We start from the raw sequence: 18,345 nt of genomic DNA, 5'->3' as shown, positions 1-18,345 counted from the left end.
GTAGAATTCCTCAGCTACTTTATCTCAGCCATATTTGCAATGACATCGCCCTTCTTGTCTCTCAGTGCGTGCATCTGATTTATGCATATGCCTAGTTTCCTCCAGAGCGCTTTTAGGCTACCTCCGTTATTTAGAGCATGCTCGATTCTCTCCCTACCCTTACGTCGGCTACCTTACGCTTATTAATTAGCTTTGACAGTTCTACAAGTTCTGTTCTGTCTGTGGGGTTAGATGCTTTCATACTTCCACACAACTCTCGACTGCAGCACCTAGAGCAACAGCAAGGTAATGCATAAGTACACCTCTCATACCCACTATCAACGTAACCTCTGCTGATCGGCGCCATGGTACAAAGGAGAAACATTTTTTAATCTAACAGCAATTAGTTGTAATCTCACGCTCATCTTTCTTTTCCAGTGGTTACCAGGCTTTTGTTTTTGTAGATTTTTAAAAGTACATACAAGCTTAACGTGCTTCATTACAAGCTTTCATTTGGCACTCTTTAGGTAAGTTACTTACGGGCTCAGCAGCCTTAAAACGCACAGTCTAAGAGCAGTGACACCTGGGGGCTGAATAAGGCAGGCTATGTAAATGTGGTCAGAGGGGAAGTAGTTTGTCTTCAGCGAGTGGGAAAAGGAAAGTTGGTGGGTGGCTTGCTTCCATCTACCCCATTGAATGCACCGCTCCACTAATAGTGAGTACTTCACCGTCACCTTTCTTTTTAAGTGATAGTTATAGCCGCATGGCATAAACGTGGCATGTAATGATCGTTGAAAGAAAAAGAATTGTTAAATGAATGAAAAAAGGTTGGACGATCTAATGAAGTCGAGGAGTGAGCGATGATGCTGGCGCTGCGTCCAAGCGGTATATGACGAATGATTGTTCGGGTGGTGACATTTCTTCTGTCACTTAGCAGACTCGTCCAGTTCGCGGCACTTCACTAGAAAAGTAAGCCGCATTTAACAGCCCAGCCTCGTCAGTGGACATGAAATCAACTTGAATAGCTGAGTGCTGTACAACCGAACACGCATTTACGGACTTGTACACACCGCCATTCCACGCTATATTCATTGATGTTTGTACTTCGACACAGAGTGTATGCAGAGTGAAGAAAAAACTAAGCACGTGAGATGGGAGAAGCTGTGTAAATGAGGCAGAATGAAAATTTTCGGTGCAGGCAAAAGGTTTCTAGCACTTATCTTTTTCATATCCAGAATATGCTCAGCCAATTTTTATACTTGTATACGGTTCAGATTTTCACAGATGGAGCTCTTGGCAGATAAGGTAATGCTTTTGGACGCCCCTCAACAGAATTTTGCAAGGCTATATTCGCCGTAGAGATCCAAGCCTTTATCTCACAGCTCACAGTGTAGCACTGGTGAATGTCAGTAATTGAAGAGGTCAACTCCTGTCACAGTGGTCGGCGCACCAATTACCTAGTGTTGTTTTCACACCTTACGCTCAACAAGAAAGGTAGGCGTGGCTGCAGTGTAATACAATAAAGCTTTGTTCTTACCAAGAGCTTACGTTTCGAAGTAGGAAACGGCTTCGAGGTCCTAAGGAACTAAACTCACAGCTCACCTGAGGAAGTACTTCCAGCAGCAGCATAGCATGATCAGGAGTAGTAGAAGTATGATCAGTATGAGTACAATCAGCAGGATCCAGAAGACGCGGTCATTTCCAGATCTCTTCAGGAGCAGTGTCTCCCTCTCCACGGACATCTGCTCGTAGTTCTTGCCATACAGGTTGCTGCGAAGAGATCCAAATGTGACAGGCTGTCAGCGTACACCTCATGCGGAGTAGCAATATCACCAATCGCCCCTCCATACTATCAAGTAGTTGTGACGGCACTCGGGCAGCAAGAAGGCAGCTGAAGGCTTTGAAAACAAACAGCTTAATGGTCGAACCTGTGCCGTTGAAAGATATGAACTCGGCGGTCGACGAAAATCAGACTGGCCGTCAACCCCCCGCCGCGCTGAACTTATAGGCGACAACGAAGCTTCGGGGTAGGGATCCTGTGACACCTACAATACCTGTGACACCTACGATACTCTTGAACATCGTAGAAACTTGCGCGCGGCTACAATCTTGCAAGATAAATCTGGTCACCAGTCGCGACAAAGCCGTGATAAGGCCGCGTGCCGACAGCTTCGAGCATAAAGAGACAAACATGCCAAAGCGTGACGCAGTTACTTCTTTCTCATATAAGCATCGATCGGATGCTTGAAACAAAAAGGCAGACAAAATTTTAAAAATATACAAACCGTAGTGTCCGTTAGCTCTCTAAGTAAGGTTCTAGGCGCACATTTCCTACTTCTGGGAGTGCCTGGCGTCGCAGCGATGCTGTCGTTTTGCAGGGAGCAATTTAGTAGCCAAGTTTTTCCAGCTGAAGGACCTTGTGCGACCAAAAGAAGTGGGGCTGAAGTTTTCACAGAGCCCTTGAAAGCGGAATGGTGTCCAGACTCTGTCACCTGACTTGTATTCTGGGTTGCGGCATCGTAGGCAGGCATGGGCAGTATCGAATGTTCATGTATCTTTGATACTACCTTGGATACTTTTTATGTATCTGTATTAGGTATCGCTTGCCAGAAATGAAAGTATTGAAATATCTGTATCAGAAATCCATTTTTAGTGTATCGGGTATTTTGACGATGCCCTATACTCAAAAAAAGAAGTTGCCACCGATATTGAGGCTACTATGTGTAAGACTTTGGGACGGGGGCACCCGCTCAGGCAGTAACACACAGGAAAAAAAAAGGAAGAATGAGGAAGAGACGATGCGAGGGTCGTTGGCCTGGCCAGTCGTCTTTCTTCCTACGTTCGTTCTTTAGAAGACAGACAACGTACAGTCGCGGACAGAATAAAATGGACCACGGCTCCGATTAAAAAACGCGGGTCAGCGCCATCTAGTGGAAATGCTGCCTGGTGTCGAGACCTTTTCTTGAGCATGCGCGTCCTATCTAACTCGCAGCCTCTCCACATTGCTCGCTTCAGCTCGGTGAGCGTCAGTCGTAGCGAGTAGCGCGAGATGACGCCGCTGTAGGCACCGCGGATGATGCCCTGCCGGAGTGACTTCGCGCGCGCGATTGTTCTCCACGTCCCGTTCCCGCGGCAGCTGACTACAGCTGCGTAAGTGCCGTCGCCGGCCGGATGAATTTTTTCTACCGCGTGAAGACGATCCAGCATACTGCGGTTCTTGTTCTTCCTGTACGCCTGCAGATTTCCAGCTGGCTTACACCTTCGATGTAAAGTCGCACGATGAACCTTCGTTCTTCAAGAGGCACTCGAGCCGGCATCTTGACAAAAGACGATACGAGTCAGCTGCTACCTCCTATTACAGCTTGCGTTGAACACTGATGGCCAATGAGAAAGAGAACATTTGCTTCGCCATCAGACTGGAATGTCAGGTCAAGCTGAAATTCGCTGTTCTCGTTTGTTGTTTCTCTCAGGCCAACAGGCAGCCTGCGATGGGGTGCACGCGCTATGTGAAAAGTATCTTATCATGCCTGAAACAAGCGCGGCCCTGAACGATGGTCGATCCGACTGCCGGCGAAAGCCAAGTGAGCAGTCTGTATCGCTGTCATCATGCTCATTTCCTTATAAGGATGCGACAAATTTGTATGCGCCGTCTCCGCTGCCGTCTGCTCTTCGCTGTTACCACAAGCCACCGGTCACGATGAAGCGACCGGATTCGAGCATCAGGCCCGTGGCGCGCGGGCCTGCCAGCATTATTTTCTGTTTACTATCCTCACCATTTGTTTCACCTCGTTTGTCTGCACACTGACAGTGGTACTGCCGGTGAAACCAGGGCGACTCCTCTGCGCGAGAGCAGAACGTGGAACACGATCAGGGGCAGCAAGCCATTGCGACAGCGCATCAGCAGCGGCGGCTACAGCAGCGTCATCTCGCGATAGTCGCTACGATTAAAGAGCGCACAAAGCGAAGGTGAATGATTTGGAAAGTCTGCGAGGTAAGAGGGCGCGCATGGTCACGCATACTTCTTGACACCAGGCAGCGTTCCCACTAAATGGCGTGGACCCACTCATTTTAACCGGAGCCGTGCTCCATTTTATTCTGTCTGCGACTGTACATATTGCGCTTCTGCACACTCGATGACAGAAGGGGCAAGGAGACAATCTCACCGGTATGGTAGAAAGAGCACCCCTTCACCTTTATTTAAAGTTGCGATAGTTACCAAACTATATGGAAGACTTTCACCTTCATGCGCAGAAGCCTGCATAAGATTGGTTGCTTACATGGTAAGCACGATAAACGTCACGCACTTTTCACACGCGGGCTAAGGGGGTTATCAGTGCCGGCAGCGTCAAATGCATCAGCTAACGCATTCCTTTCTTTTGGAGGAGCAAGCTACAACAAGGCGCAGTTCTCAAGAGGCACTAGTGAAACTTGAGTTGCTCAACTATACTTTGAACATCATTGAGTCGACATGGCTAGGCTTCACTTTCATCCGTTGATAAAAGGCACCTTCACGAAAAACAACGCGGCAACTTTCTCGCGTGGATCTAAAATAGCCCTATTTACAAATCAGGATATCGGTCAAAACCAAACAACTATCGACCAATTTAGCCCTCCAGCATCCCGTCCAAACTCCTTGAGCACGTAATAGCATCAAATCTAATCGCTCATCTTGAATCACTAAATTACTTTTACCCGCACCAACATGGCTTTCGAAAGCTACTATCATGCGAAACACAGCTCGCCGAATTCACTCACGACATCCTTCAGTACATGGACAATCGCTTACAAATTGATGCCATATTTATCGATTTTTCTAAGGCTTTCGACCGCGTTCCGCATAATCATCTGCTAGCTAAATTTGCTTTACTTGGAATCCCGCAAACATTACTTATCTGGCTCTCGCACTTTCTGAAAGGGCGCGTGCAATTTACATTCGCCAATTGTTGCAGCTCATCGCATACTGACGTCACATCAGGTGTCCCTCAGGGCGCAGGATTATCACCGTTGTTATTCTTAATCTACATAAATGATCTCCCAACTAACACAAGAACCAAACTTCGACTTTTTGCGGATGACTGCGTCGTTTGTAACATCATCCATGCCCCTGAAGATACCATTAAGCTACAAAATGATATAGACACAATTGCATCATGGTGTGAAAAATGGCACATGCCACTTAACCTAGACAAATGCCAACTCATGTCTTTCTCTCGTAAACAAACCTCTATTAACTGCACATACCATATCAATTCAACTCCCATTGTCCGAACTTCCTCTTACAAATACCTTGGCGTTCACCTGACATCATCCTTATCATGGGTCACTCATATTAATTCAATATGCCCCCAGGCCTCACGCACTCTTGGTTATCTGCTACGGAACCTAACATCAGCACCACCTGAAATCAGACAACTAGCTTATCAGACATACGTACGCCCAAAGCTCGAATACGCCTCATCCATCTGGCATCCCTCGCGAGCATACCTTACAAATGAATTAGAAGGCATTCAAAATCGAGCTGCGCGGTTTATCATGTCGCAGTACTCGCGTGAAAGCAGTGTCACTGCACTAAAACGAGCCCTTTCCCTCCCAAGTCTCCAGTCACGTCGCATCGTATCACGCCTATGCCTCCTTCATTCCTTTTATGCGAAGCATACTAATTTAGCTACCATTTCAGCCCTTCACCGTGGTTATGCGCCTCCAAATCACGTGATACATGACGTCTCACCACGTGACATGAGGACGTCACGACAGTAGAGAAACGGGGGCCCACCTCGCGCCGTCGCTGTGGTTGTGCGCCTCCAAATCACGTGATACATGACGTCACACCACGGGACACGATGACATCACGACAGTGGAGAAACGGGGGCCCATCTCGCGCCGTCGCTGTGGTTGTGCGCCTCCAAATCACGTGATACATGACGTCACACCACGTGACACGATGACGTCACGACTGGAGAAACGGGGGCCCACCTCGCGCCGTCGCTGTGGTTGTGCGCCTCCAAATCACGTGACACGATGACGTCACGGCAGTGGAGAAACGGGGGCCCACCTCGCGCCGTCGCTGTGGTTGTGCGCTTCCAAATCACGTGATACATGACGTCACACCACGTGACACGATGACGTCACGACAGTGGAGAAACGGGGGCCTACCCCCCCCCTCGCGCCGTCGCTGTGGTTGTGCGCCTCCAAATCACGTGATACATGACGTCACACCACGTGACACGATGACGTCACGACAGTGGAGAAACGGGGGCCCACCTCGCGCCGTCGCTGTGGTTGTGCGCCTCCAAATTACGCGACACGATGATGCTTCTCATTCTCCAGGCTTAACCAAGTTAAGCCTGAGCCATTTTTTCTACAGCCCTATTATCAGGCATCCTTTGCTACAGCCACCTTCAAGAATATCCCCTCGCCTAAACCACAGTCATCCCATAGCTCCCATGAAAGGCCGCACGTCAGCGATGAATGATTCATTCTTTACAGATGCAATAGCCCGATGGAATGCCCTGCCTGATAGTATTGCTTCTTGCACAGATCGAGCAATTTTCCGCGCTAAATTAGCGAGTCATCTGTGTCTTACGTGACGTATTCGGCTTTACCAAATAATCTGATCCTGTGTTTCTGTTTCCTTTCATATTTTTTTGCTTTGTTTCGTTCCTTTGCTTTTTTGTTTTTGTTGAGCTGGTATCATATGTTGTTACACACTGTTCTTGCCCTCGCCTTATGTAATGCCCACGGGCCCTTAAGGCTTCAATAAATGAAATGAAATAAAAGCCCGGCCACATCGTGGGGCTCTTTCGGACCAGCGGTTCGAGAAAACATTTTTACTTGCTACCGTTAAGTAAAAAATTCTAAATAACAGAAATTAGCAAAGTACTCTTTGCCTAAATAAAAATTTCAACCATTTTATGGTTTGTTACTTTCCTTCTAGCTTTTGCTACCTCCAGAATTGTAGACGACGATAATGGCGAACTCTTGGGGTCACAAGCTCCTTCAAGCTGGCAAGCCAACACAATGTGTGATGGTCGCTCACGACAGTGAAAGGCCTGCGGTACAGGTACGGGCAGAATTCTGACATGGCCTACACCAAAGCTAGCCTTCTCTACCGTTGAATAGTCGGCCGCTGCCTTTGACAAAGGGCTGCTGGCGTACGCTATGACTCTCCGGAGGCCTTCTTCATTCTGCACAAGAACGGCGTGTAGGCTCACGCTGGTTGCGTCAGTGTGAATCACGGTTTTGGCGTTTTCGTCAAGGTGTCCAAGCACATGCAGCGACTGTAAGCAACGATGAAGTTCTGGCAATGCTGCAAGTTGTGAAGCCTCCGATTTGAATGGCATTTCTTACTTCGTCAGCTGCGTCAAGGGTATGGCAAGCTGCGAAAATTTCTTTACAAGACGTCATTATTACATGCCCAGCCCCAGAAACCTGTGCACAGCTTTCTTGTCGGCCGGCTGCGGAAACTGCGGGATAGCAGCTGATTGATGCATGTTCCGACGTACTCCATCCTTTCTTACGATGCAGCCTAAAAACAGCAGTTCCCAGTAAGAAAAGTAGAACGTCTCTAACCTTAGAGTCAGTCCTGATGGTTTCATTGCCTCCAGCACTGAAGGAAGCTTTTCTACAGGATCGTTAAATTTCGAGGCAAAGGCGAAGATGTCACCTAACTATACGAGACAAATTTGATACTCGTATAGTTAGGTGACATCTTCCTACTTCTTCCTACATCTTACTATGTCCCTTATACGCTGGAACGGTGCCGGGACACAAGTTCGCATCTTAAACTCGAACGGACCATTACCATCTGGTGTGATGAAGGCAGTCTTCTCTCAGTCCCATTCATCGGCTTCAATTTGCCAATACGCACTCTTTAGACCAATATACGAGAAGTACATGCCGTTGCAAAGAGCGTATCGAGAATCGCGACTACAATGTTGCCATACACATCTGGTCGCCGCTCACCTTAGAAAGAAATTGATGAGGCGAACTGTCGCGGCTTCGAGCATGAACAAACAAACATGACAAAGCTTTGCGTCAATACAAACTGCTCCGTTTGCCTGCGGTATTACATTAAGAATTTGAAGTGGAATGCCCAATACCTATTAGCGAAAAGAAATTAAAGCAAATGAATGAAAAACAATGCGAAGCGACAGCGGCTTTGCTGTCTCCGCGATTAGCGCAATTAGTTTGATCCATACTCACCTCATAATTTTGCCGAAGGAGACGAGGTCGATAGGCTGCGACTCATAAACGGCCCAGGCTCGAGCAACAGTCCTACAATATAAAGCAGTTTTCTGTTCACCACTCGAAAGCTTATCCGGAGGCTATTTTTTTTTCATTTTGCTTTACCGCCTTTTGTCATCAGATTATAATTAGGGATACTTTGTTTAGGAGCAGTGTTTACTGACTAACGTTTGGGGAATCAGAACCTTATGAAGAGCTTTTTTTTTGGAAATGAGTCAAAGCCACCTTGATACAAACGAAAAAAAAAACAAACTTGGAAGGTTTTTGTCCACAGCGAGCACTGGAACTTGTTACGTGATATGCTTTAGAATGCTAGTTTTATGGCTCATTTCATTTTGGTATTTTTAAAAGGGGACATCTATCGGCAAACTTACAATCACAGCTGAATTTCGTTGAAATTCGGTGTCTGAATTTGGCTCATTGCGAAAAAAAAAACACTCTTCTTATGTCCTGTTAGAGTGAGCACTAAAAAGTATCCAGGCATATACTTTTGTCGTGAAATCGCGGATCTCCAAAAGAAATCTTGTCTGCGGTTAGGTGTCAGAGTATTCGGGACCCCTGTCATAACAAAACGAGCGTATACCATTCGTGTTTCAAGATGAAAAAGGTGGCGACGAAAACTGGCGCAACATGAGCCACTTGTAATACTTGTTGGGGGGCTAGTCGGTGCATGTTTCCAGAAAAAGGTTGTAGCTCCGAAACAGACAACACACAGAAAGCTAGACAGGACAGGCTTTTCCAAGATCCTTTTCCCAAGCATTTCACCACAGAAAAGCCGAGCACCTGGCCGGGGGAAATCTTGTACCCATTAGAAAACCGGTGGGTACCTGGCGGCGCCGGGGATCGAACCCAGACCCTGCCGAATGCGAGGCGGATGCTCTACCACAAGGTGCGCCTGTCCCGTCTAGCTTTCGGTGTATTGTCTGTTTCGGAGCTGCAACCCTTTTCTGGATGAGCCACTTAAAACTATCTGAGAACTGCAATCAATCAGCGCCCTGAATTCCGCACTTTATAGAGTCAGCTCCTGGCAGCAACATCTCGTCAGAAATGTTTACTTTTCAAGACAAGCTTTACAACGAAGAAAAAGTCAGAGCAACGCCTCTCGTCACAAACGAAGTTTTTCACAAACTGCGCGCATGGTCATCTCTTCTGGTTATACTGTACGGTGGCATTCACAGTGAAACGTTCAAGGAATTTGCTACTTACGCATTTTTGGACCCGTTGTGCGGCATCATTGAGTAAATGTTGACGTTAGCACCGAGAAGATCAGAGAGGCCCCTAAAATGAATGACATATGCGTTCGTTAACTGCCGGGGCTGCACGTCCGGCATTCTCTCTCTACGAATTGAAAGTTCCTGATTCGGTCGGTATAACGGACGGATGAATTGCTTCGTTCGGTGTCAAATTCACCGAGATGTAGTCAAAGGCGCGCTGTACCTATATTTCAGACTAACTACACAGCCACTGTAATTTTGAAAGTAACTGCCCCCTCGAACCTGCTGCACTGCATCGTATGCAGTATATTCGAACCACGTGCGATTCCCAGCGTCTCCATCCTGAGAAATGGAATGATGGGATGCGTACCTTATGAGCATTGGCAATCTCGGTTAGGTTAGTGGATCTTAAGCTTCAGCACACGAGCATTATTTCTGCCCTACAGACATCCACCTGCAGCTACCGTAACCATGAATAAAGCACACACTCTTCAACAAAGCACAGCTTGACAGTGCTGTCTCGTTTATACCTTTCAATGTTTTCCTTCCTGGGGCGAACTTGATCCTCGCTTCCTGGTAGGACCACGACTATAGATCTGTTCAGGTACTCCTGAAACGGCAAAAAGGTCCAGGAACAACAGTAAAAAAAGATTAGCTTGCGGAGTTTGATTATGTGGCTTGAAAGGTGAGAGGAGTGTTTCGTTGACACCCGATTCGGCCATAATTTACAAACAGCTAGACTGTTCCTTCATACACAAGAAATGAATGAAAAAGTACTGGCGCAATAAAGATTAGAAACTTTCGAAAGGTGCAGCATTATAAACGTCCTCAGTACGTTTCACACCCTAAGTTGCAGAAAGGCGCTAATTTTCGCCAGCTTCAAATTAGCTCTCAAAACCTCAACTTCGTTTCTATATTTTATACATCCAGTCCTATACAGCCCCACGCACTCATCCCCTGCACGCCCAGAAGTAGGTTTTAGTGCGATAGAGCTCATACGCTCACCAACACCGACCAAGACTCTTTCACTGTACGTAGGACGTTCACCGTACGTACGTACGATCTTGTGCCATTGCCTAGCAACTCCAGTTACTACCTGAGCTTACCCGAGTTACTCCGGTAAGCTTCTGTAGTAACTCGGGTATGCTCGGGCAAGTTCGGAGGAGCATCGCGCCAGCTGCGTGAGGGGTTTCTAGGGAAGAGCAACATGGGTTGCACAGTTCCTACCGGTGGCTGTAATAGACACGCAGTGCAGCGGCCAGTGCAGCGGCGCATCTCTGAACCGCTGCGCCACTGAGCTGGTAGCGATATGGGGACTCACCACCGTCTATGAATGTTAAGTAGAGAATGACTAATTATGCATATATGGACATTAGCCCACTGAAGATATGACGCCTTAAGGCGGAGCTGAAGTGCCCCATCTAATTGAAGAATGAACACCTGCATTCGCACGTCTGCTGGATTTAACTACGTTAACCTGCTACCAATTTTATTTGGTATTCTGGCGCTTTTCAAATTCGTATATATTTTCGGCCCTCTGAATGAATTTTCAGACGCTAGTGAGAGGATGTGTCGTGTAGTGTCTCCCTCCCTTCGTCCTTTGTCTTTACTGCGCTATGTGAACTTGAGCAGGGACCAACTCACCCCCTTTTCGATTCTTTTCTGTCCTCTTGATCACTTGTTATCTAGATATGCCTCTCTTGGCCTATTTTATTTTTTCCCTCTCCCAGAAAGCTCTGCCACTCACCTGCGTGTGAACGCGCACGGGCACTGACGCCGAGCGCACGGGAATGCCCTGATCGTGGGCCCGCACCGTCAGCACCAGCGGCAAGCCAGCGCGGGCTCCCGTGGACGCAGAAAGGGGCGCCGACAGGCTCAGGACCCCCGACACAGGGTTGATGCGGAACTTTTGCTCGTAGTTACCGCTCACGATCTCGTACGTCACGTTGCTGTTCGGACCTGGTGCATCGGCGTCTGTGGCCTGTGCAAAAAGAAAAAAAAGCAATGGGGAGTGGCTCAACGTTTGTTTGGAAGCTTTAAGCTGAGTTTATTTGGCGACATGAGCCAAATACGTAGAGTAAATGTTTTAGAGCAGAGTACTTTCTCAATATTTCACTTGCTAGTACTTGACCTTGAGTACTTGCAAATTGTTTTTTTTTTTTCAAGAAGGAAAGGAGAGTGGATATAATTATATAAATGAACGACTGACGCGGGGAAACGTCACATTTTTTTTGTGAATTTACACACTTGGTTGCAGTTGTAATTTTTGTGGATAATTTTGTTGTTATGTCTAATTAAACTTAACCGCAGAATAGTAACCTGAGATATTTGAAAGGCTCGGTAGAAAGTCGTACAGTCCCCGTCGCATTTGTGAGAAATTTTGAATGGTGTGCTAGGGCGGCGACTTCTACAGAATTTTCTTTGGCTTTCTAGAGCGCTAGAAGTCAACCGCTATTTTATGAGGTACCCGCTCAGAACAAATTTTGTCTCAAAGCCAAACCGTCGCACATTGCGCCATCACAAGACAAGGAGCTTCGCCGCCTATTAGTCTTTATACGGCGGAGAATGCTTTAGAGAAAGCATTAAAATAAATTCAAGCTTACAGAATGCTTTAGCTATGCATAGGATTCGCATCCAGATGTAAACAAGAAGGTTAGCCGAACAGGAGAGGACTCTGTTCAAAGAAAAAGAAATCAACACGAGTAATATGCTATCACATCATTGTGTTATCCCAATGAATAAGTTGGAAGAGCAGTAGAATAAGCTTTACCGAGCAAGCCAAGCCTAATGAGTGCACGCCGTGAAGATCTGGATTCATGCAGATGAGGTTTAAATTAAATAGAAGAAACAATAAAAGCTTTCACACGCAGACAGGCATTGTGAATACAATTATATTTTTAGCTTTGGCAAAGTGTTCAATAAAAATTCATGCTTTTCAAGTTCTATTGCGAAATTACTACATCTCTGCATTTATTATCGCAGCCACGAACGAGAAATCTAAATTTTTGCACGAAATAAAACTAACCGCGTAAACTCGAGCTCCCTTGAGTGCTGCTTTTTAGCATTTAGTTTATTTTTCCTTGGCGTTTCTTTCTGGGGACAGTGAAACGTCCCCAAAGCGAACAAACGACGGTGAGAGTACAAAACGACCAAGTGAATTTTGCTTGACCTCTAAGTTAAACAACATTGTCTTGCATGAGGAAATGTGCGAAAAGGCACTTTAATGTCGGCAGGCCATTGGACTGAAAAATACCGTGGTATTTCATTATTTTTAACATTATTAGAGGTTTTCCTGTGGTGGCATGTCGAGTCTATCTCTAAGCAAATCCGAGTATGATGTCGTCCGGTAGTACACAGTCTTAAGTCCTGCTCACAAGCACACTAATCTGCACTCGAAGCTGGCTTAGATGGCTCCCGACTGACCTCAGCAGCAGTGATTGCATTCAGCGCCAAAATAAACATTCGGCGAGACGTGAAAGAAGATCAGATATTCCTCAAAAGATCGTCGCGAGCGCACAGATTCATTTAGAGCGACATACTGCTGCTGATCTCAGCACACAAAGCGGGTCACTCGCAGCAGGCTGTTAGAAGGTTCTCGGGAACCTCTTCCTCTGAGGGAAGGGGAGGGGGATAAAAAAGGACCAACTCGAAAGGTGTTAAAACTACCAACAACTGTGAATTGTGACCAAAGGACAGAGTTTGTGCACATTTCGTGGCCCAGGTGACAAACCAAGTGTGAACAGCAAATAAACCAGGCAAAGAAGACCGAAGCAAAGCTTCATCCTCCGAATGGGCTTGAAACTTGGTCATCGCAAATACACCCAGGTATCTAAACCCAGTGCAGCCAGAAGAAAACGGACAGTGACAAGATGAAAACGAGAAAACAATGAAGAATGAGCTAGACTAAAAGCAGCCCAGTGAACGCAGTGTCGAAAACGTCGAAGGAAAAGCAGAGTGAAAAGTCGAGGTTAATAACTTGATCTGCAACCAAAACAAAATCAATTGCAAGATAGATATTTCGGGACAGAGAGATAGCTTAGTCAAAAACAACAGCCGCCCGCGGAAGGTTTTTACAACCAATACTAAAAACACAAATACAACGAAAAAACACTCTAAGCAAGCCGACGCGAAAGCAGCGTTAGATTAAGGATGTAAAAAAGAAACGCTTCCCTTGTCAGTGAGTAAAAAAGTGTAGACAAAAAAATTGGGGTGACACTTAAGCTCCACCACTAAGGGATGGAGCTATAGCGTTAATGCGTGCCAGCAGCGACTCCGCGTGATCGTATTGGCGTAATACCCGCTGATGTGCTCTACTAGCACTACCAGATCACATGACATGCCTATTCCACATGACATTAGCATACTGTCGTTCGCGTACACTCAGCCCTCACCGACATGCCACCGACATGCTACTCGCTTAATCACTACTCCACAATTACCACAATTTACTTTTCATCGCAATTAATTTACTTTATATACTTGCATGTCGTAATGACGTTTGAGTCATGCCGCGACCTTGTAGTGACCATTTATGTTATTCTTTATTGACTTTTAAATCGAGACGCTCCGCGTGTGACGTCGAACGCTTTCCTTGTCAGTGAGTAAAATAGTGTAGAAAAAAAAAATTGGGATGACACTTTTAAGGGATGGTGCTATAGCGTTAATGAGTCCCAGCAGCGACTCCACAACAACAAAGCCAGACGCCGCCGACGGCACGCCGTATTTTCCGCAGAATGGAAGCCCTAAACCTATCGCTGTAAAAACAAGGCAATATCTACCCGTATATACTGTACCTTCACTCGGGGTCTCAAAACTTAAAGGAGGTCGCGAAGCGACACAGGCTAACGTTTTTTTCTTCAGCCCTTTGCCAACTAGCTAAAATTTATTCTTATGGCAAGATGAAAAAAAAAATCTCGTGCTCAAAGTAACATGGTGATCCTTTGTACGGACTGTGCTACATGCGTTAGCTCTGCGATTCTCTTGAGCGGAGATGTATATACATCGGTCAAACCGGCAGGTGACTCAGTGAAAAATCACGAGAACAGCGAAAGCGTGAACGTAGCAAGGTTGGCGGCCGTCTTGATGACCATTGTAAGAGGTGCAAGAAGTGCGAGCAGTTTTATGAAAGAACGAAGATGAAAGCAAGTGCTCTCACTGAAAATGAAAGGACAATCTTTGTAGCGCTGCTGATTGCCAAAGCCGGAGACCAGTTTGTTGGCACCGTTTTGATTTATCTGTTTGGCAAGGTACTCACTTTTTCAGGGCAGCATTAATCTGACACTGCTTTTCCGTTTTACTGATGCGTTACGTTTTGGTTTAAAAAACTGCCTTAGCCGTTTTATAGCGCAGGCTGTAGTTTTTGACAAGCTATCGCTTCGACCTGGAATAAATTTGTTGACATTGTTTTTGTTGCAGATTGAGTTAACTTGTACTTATTAACTCTGCTTTTGTTTCGATGTTTTTGGCACTGCTCTCGCTAGGCTGCTTTTAGAATAGCTCTTTCATTATTGTTTTTTTGGTTTAGAGCGAAAGCTGTACTCCTTCCGTAAAAAGTTGAAGGTCATGTGGCTATGAAATTTGACCGTCAAACCAGGAGGAGTGGAAGCTCGGCTCTGACGTCATGCCACGTGACTCTCCTCGCCAGAACTGCGGCCGTTGAGCCGACGGTGCTCGCTAGCCTCGCAGCTATCGAATCACGTGACTCGCTGCGCCTCGCCACTGCTGCGTATGCGGAGCCGACGCCACTCTCGCAACTGCCGAAAATCGCGTGACGCGCCGCACGCTATGTAATAGCGTGTGGCATGTGCTTACCTTCCCACAAAGCCATGGATGAGCAACACCCCGGAACTTATGCTGCGACGATGTAACGTCGTCGTCAAGCGGAATCTGATTATCTTTGCGATATGAAAATGTGTCAGATTGGATAACCAGGCTTAAGCTTTCGCTCATATTATTAGGCTCAGCCAGGTTGATCCACAGATAATTTTCATCTTGTCAGGGGTGCGGGTTCTTAAATACTGCGCTGAGTTTAGATATCTGAGTGTGCTGGTAGTGACAATGTTTCAGGCCCATTCGAAGGCTGACGCTTTGCTTCGGCCTTCTTTTTTGTTCTTTCTTATTTGCGCTTGGTTCCTTTTGTCACGTGGGTCACAGTTGGCGTTTAAATATTACACCATGATTGCAATAAACTTCGTATTTTTAGCGTGAGCCCTCTCCGTTCTTTTGTTTGCATCGTCGTATATTCGCGCTGAGTGTTCCCACTAATCTACCTGAGTCCGTTCAGGAAAAAGTCACTCTGTGCCTCAACATTTTTCTACGGCCAGTCTTGAACATGTATGAATAGCCCTTGGGATTTTGTGCATGCAGGCGTGCGTGCGTGCGTGCGTGCGTGCGTACATGCCTACATGGCTACTGAATTTCGGTAGAGGCGAAATGGAAAAAAGAAATGTCCATGCGCTGCGAGTTAGCTGCACAATAGAGAACCCTTGGGAAATTGATACGCAGGCTTCAACTACAGCGTGCCTCACCCGTGATCATCGTTCTCATTTTCAGTAGCGTATCTGACGCATAGCCAGTTTCATACCTTCAGCAATTTTTAAGACAATCTCTTTGTGTCTCTTCGGTTTCACCAAACGAGCATTCAGTGTGCCGTAGACTTCAGGATGCGTAATTTCGCTGAGATTAAGTGGGTAGAGCGGGCACATCCTCGGGCAACCACCACCGCCATTTTATAGCCATTCCAAAAAAATCAGACTCTCACTAACGTGCTAACGTGACCTACCAGCGCCATAACTCTTGGTTGTATTGCTTTCGCATACAGTTTCGGCGACTACATCTGCGTGACTGAACGCAGGACGCAAGAGGGAGCTCATATTTCATCAGAATGGGGGAACCCGATAAAAAGAGAAACTTGACCACCTTTGCATTCACCTGTGATCGTAAAATTGCCTGAGCGCCCAAGTGAATGGCTTTCATGGCTCTTTGCGCTGCAAAGAAAGCTCACCTAGAAGAGCGAAGCACGCGTCCAAGTGGCCTGACCCGGGCTTTCTTGTTTTACCCTTTTACCGACCAGCATAAGCACAGAACGTGAATAGAAGACAGAATCGCCGAAGAGGTTCTGCGCTGTTCCTCTTTCGTCCAGTTTTATGCTCATGGTATAGTACAGTAAAAAGAACGACCTTTTTTGCGACCATAATCTTATAAGACTGAAAGCCTGTCATTTCCGGTTTCTGGCTCACGCAGTGTACAGCCATGAAACATGAACCGTTGACCATCTAAAATTTTTTTAGGTTATTTTAGAGCTGTGGATGAACTCGTCTTAAAATTACGCTTTTCTTGAAATTACGACTTGGTAGCAGTGTTTTATATTTCGACTATAACGTGACCGCATTGACGCAGTGGCTCAAGTTACGTGCAGGGACGCGTTGATCCAGGCGCCGGGGGCCTTTCTTGTAAGAACTCTCTGTGATGCGCTTGAAGTGTATTATAATTGTCAGCAATCTTTCCGATTCGCATGCTAACCCCAGACAGTTGTCTGTACTGTGCGGCCTGAGAGATATACTATAAACATTAAATTGTCCCTTCCGGTTAGTTATGTTTTTGGAAGTAAAAAATGTACAGGCGATCATACGATGTGATGCGACTAATCAGCTTTAGCAGTATTGCTTGTACTTTCCGATTTGCATTTTTCGCCTCCCCACTGCGTGTTTAAATTCGAGTTCGACCTCGCTTCTGGTGAATGGAAGCTTCTGGAGGGTGGAGCTTCTGCATGCAGGGCGGAGGTGGGTGGGAGACGAATTTGCACCGCTGAGTGCCTGGTGGTGCAGCCACCAGAGGGTGCTCCGAAGGAGGCATCTTCCGGAGGGTGCCTGCAGAAGGTGACCCGATGCGCTCCAAATCCCCCAGAGACGTTGGGGGTTGGGGACGTGGGACACACACATACCACTGCTTTTTCGTCGAAATCGGACTTTACTGCTAAAGGAGCAAAAAAGCCGCAAAAGGCCACTTGTGACTGATGGCAACTCTAGGCAGCTGAATAACCGACAGAAACTCGCTGGCGATTCGCGAGAGCAACCTAACAAACGTCTAACGTCTATAGATAGATGGCTGCCAAGATTTGTTCCTCCAAAGCTGAGTTCTACCACACCAGGACGCCTAGTCCACGGATGCATTGTACCTGGACGATGAGGGGCTCAGCGAAGTCCGCCAGGTCCGCTGTAAGGACAGCATCGTAGCGGGGCTGCCGGAACGAAGGTGCATTGTCGTTTGCGTCGCCTAGGCGCACCAACAGTTGAGTGGATGCTCTACGGCCTCCGCCGTCCTGTGCCTCGACGGTGAGGGCGTACTCCGGCACCGACTCACGGTCGAGGCCTTCAGATGACACCAGCGTCACCTGGCCCGTGTCCGGGTCCAACTTCAGACTGCACAAAGGCGCGCACACGTACAGAGGGCAAAACACATGCCTAGAACAACCAAACTGTGTGTTCCGGAGCTCCCAAAGCCGCTGCGATCAAGAAAGCCGAAAATGACGATGAAATTCTACGAGTTTAATAGCACACGTTTTTTCATCCAGACCATTTTTAAGCAAATCTTATGGCTAGTTATCGCGTGTTACGTTCGAAACACGCTCACAGCGTGTTCTAGACATGCGTTTTGCCCTCTGTACACCCTTGATAGTGTTTGAGAGCTCAGCTTGCACTCGGACACACATCCAGATGTGATAATGCCTGCACCCTAAACACGAATACGCTTACATGGTAGCAAAAAGAGAGGACGCTGTCCTCTAGCGCACTCGCTTTTATAAAACAGAGTGCTCTAGAGGTCAGCTTACTGCATTTTTATCCCGTTCTGTTTAGGGTGTGCGGGTGCCTGTTACCGAATACTCTTTAAACGATTAAACAGCAACCTG

The 18,345-nt window shown here is 46.8% G+C and overlaps 1 protein-coding gene across 2 annotated transcripts in view; it reads right to left on the bottom strand.

Annotated features, from left to right (window-relative positions):
- The window catches only part of Cad86C (Cadherin 86C), a 47,432-nt gene that overhangs the window by 7,755 nt on the left and 21,332 nt on the right, over positions 1 to 18,345 (bottom strand). For both annotated transcript variants that reach the window (XR_016289678.1, XM_089577550.1), the window contains exons 14-19: positions 17,614 to 17,857; positions 11,185 to 11,418; positions 9,968 to 10,047; positions 9,430 to 9,501; positions 8,182 to 8,253; positions 1,582 to 1,749 (exon numbers count right to left, since the gene is read on the bottom strand). Coding sequence is in view for 1 of the 2 variants with exons in the window: in XM_089577550.1 (XP_089433676.1) it covers positions 1,582 to 1,749; positions 8,182 to 8,253; positions 9,430 to 9,501; positions 9,968 to 10,047; positions 11,185 to 11,418; positions 17,614 to 17,857 (870 nt within the window). In the remaining variant the exon portion in view is untranslated. The remainder of the gene's footprint in view (positions 1 to 1,581; positions 1,750 to 8,181; positions 8,254 to 9,429; positions 9,502 to 9,967; positions 10,048 to 11,184; positions 11,419 to 17,613; positions 17,858 to 18,345) is intronic.

Source organism: Amblyomma mixtum, chromosome 3 (assembly GCF_055824585.1).
Source record: "Amblyomma mixtum isolate Tamu chromosome 3, ASM5582458v1, whole genome shotgun sequence".
NCBI lineage: Eukaryota > Metazoa > Arthropoda > Arachnida > Ixodida > Ixodidae > Amblyomma > Amblyomma mixtum.
Note: the sequence above shows the minus strand (reverse complement) of the source record. Positions and strands in the feature narration are given on the sequence as shown.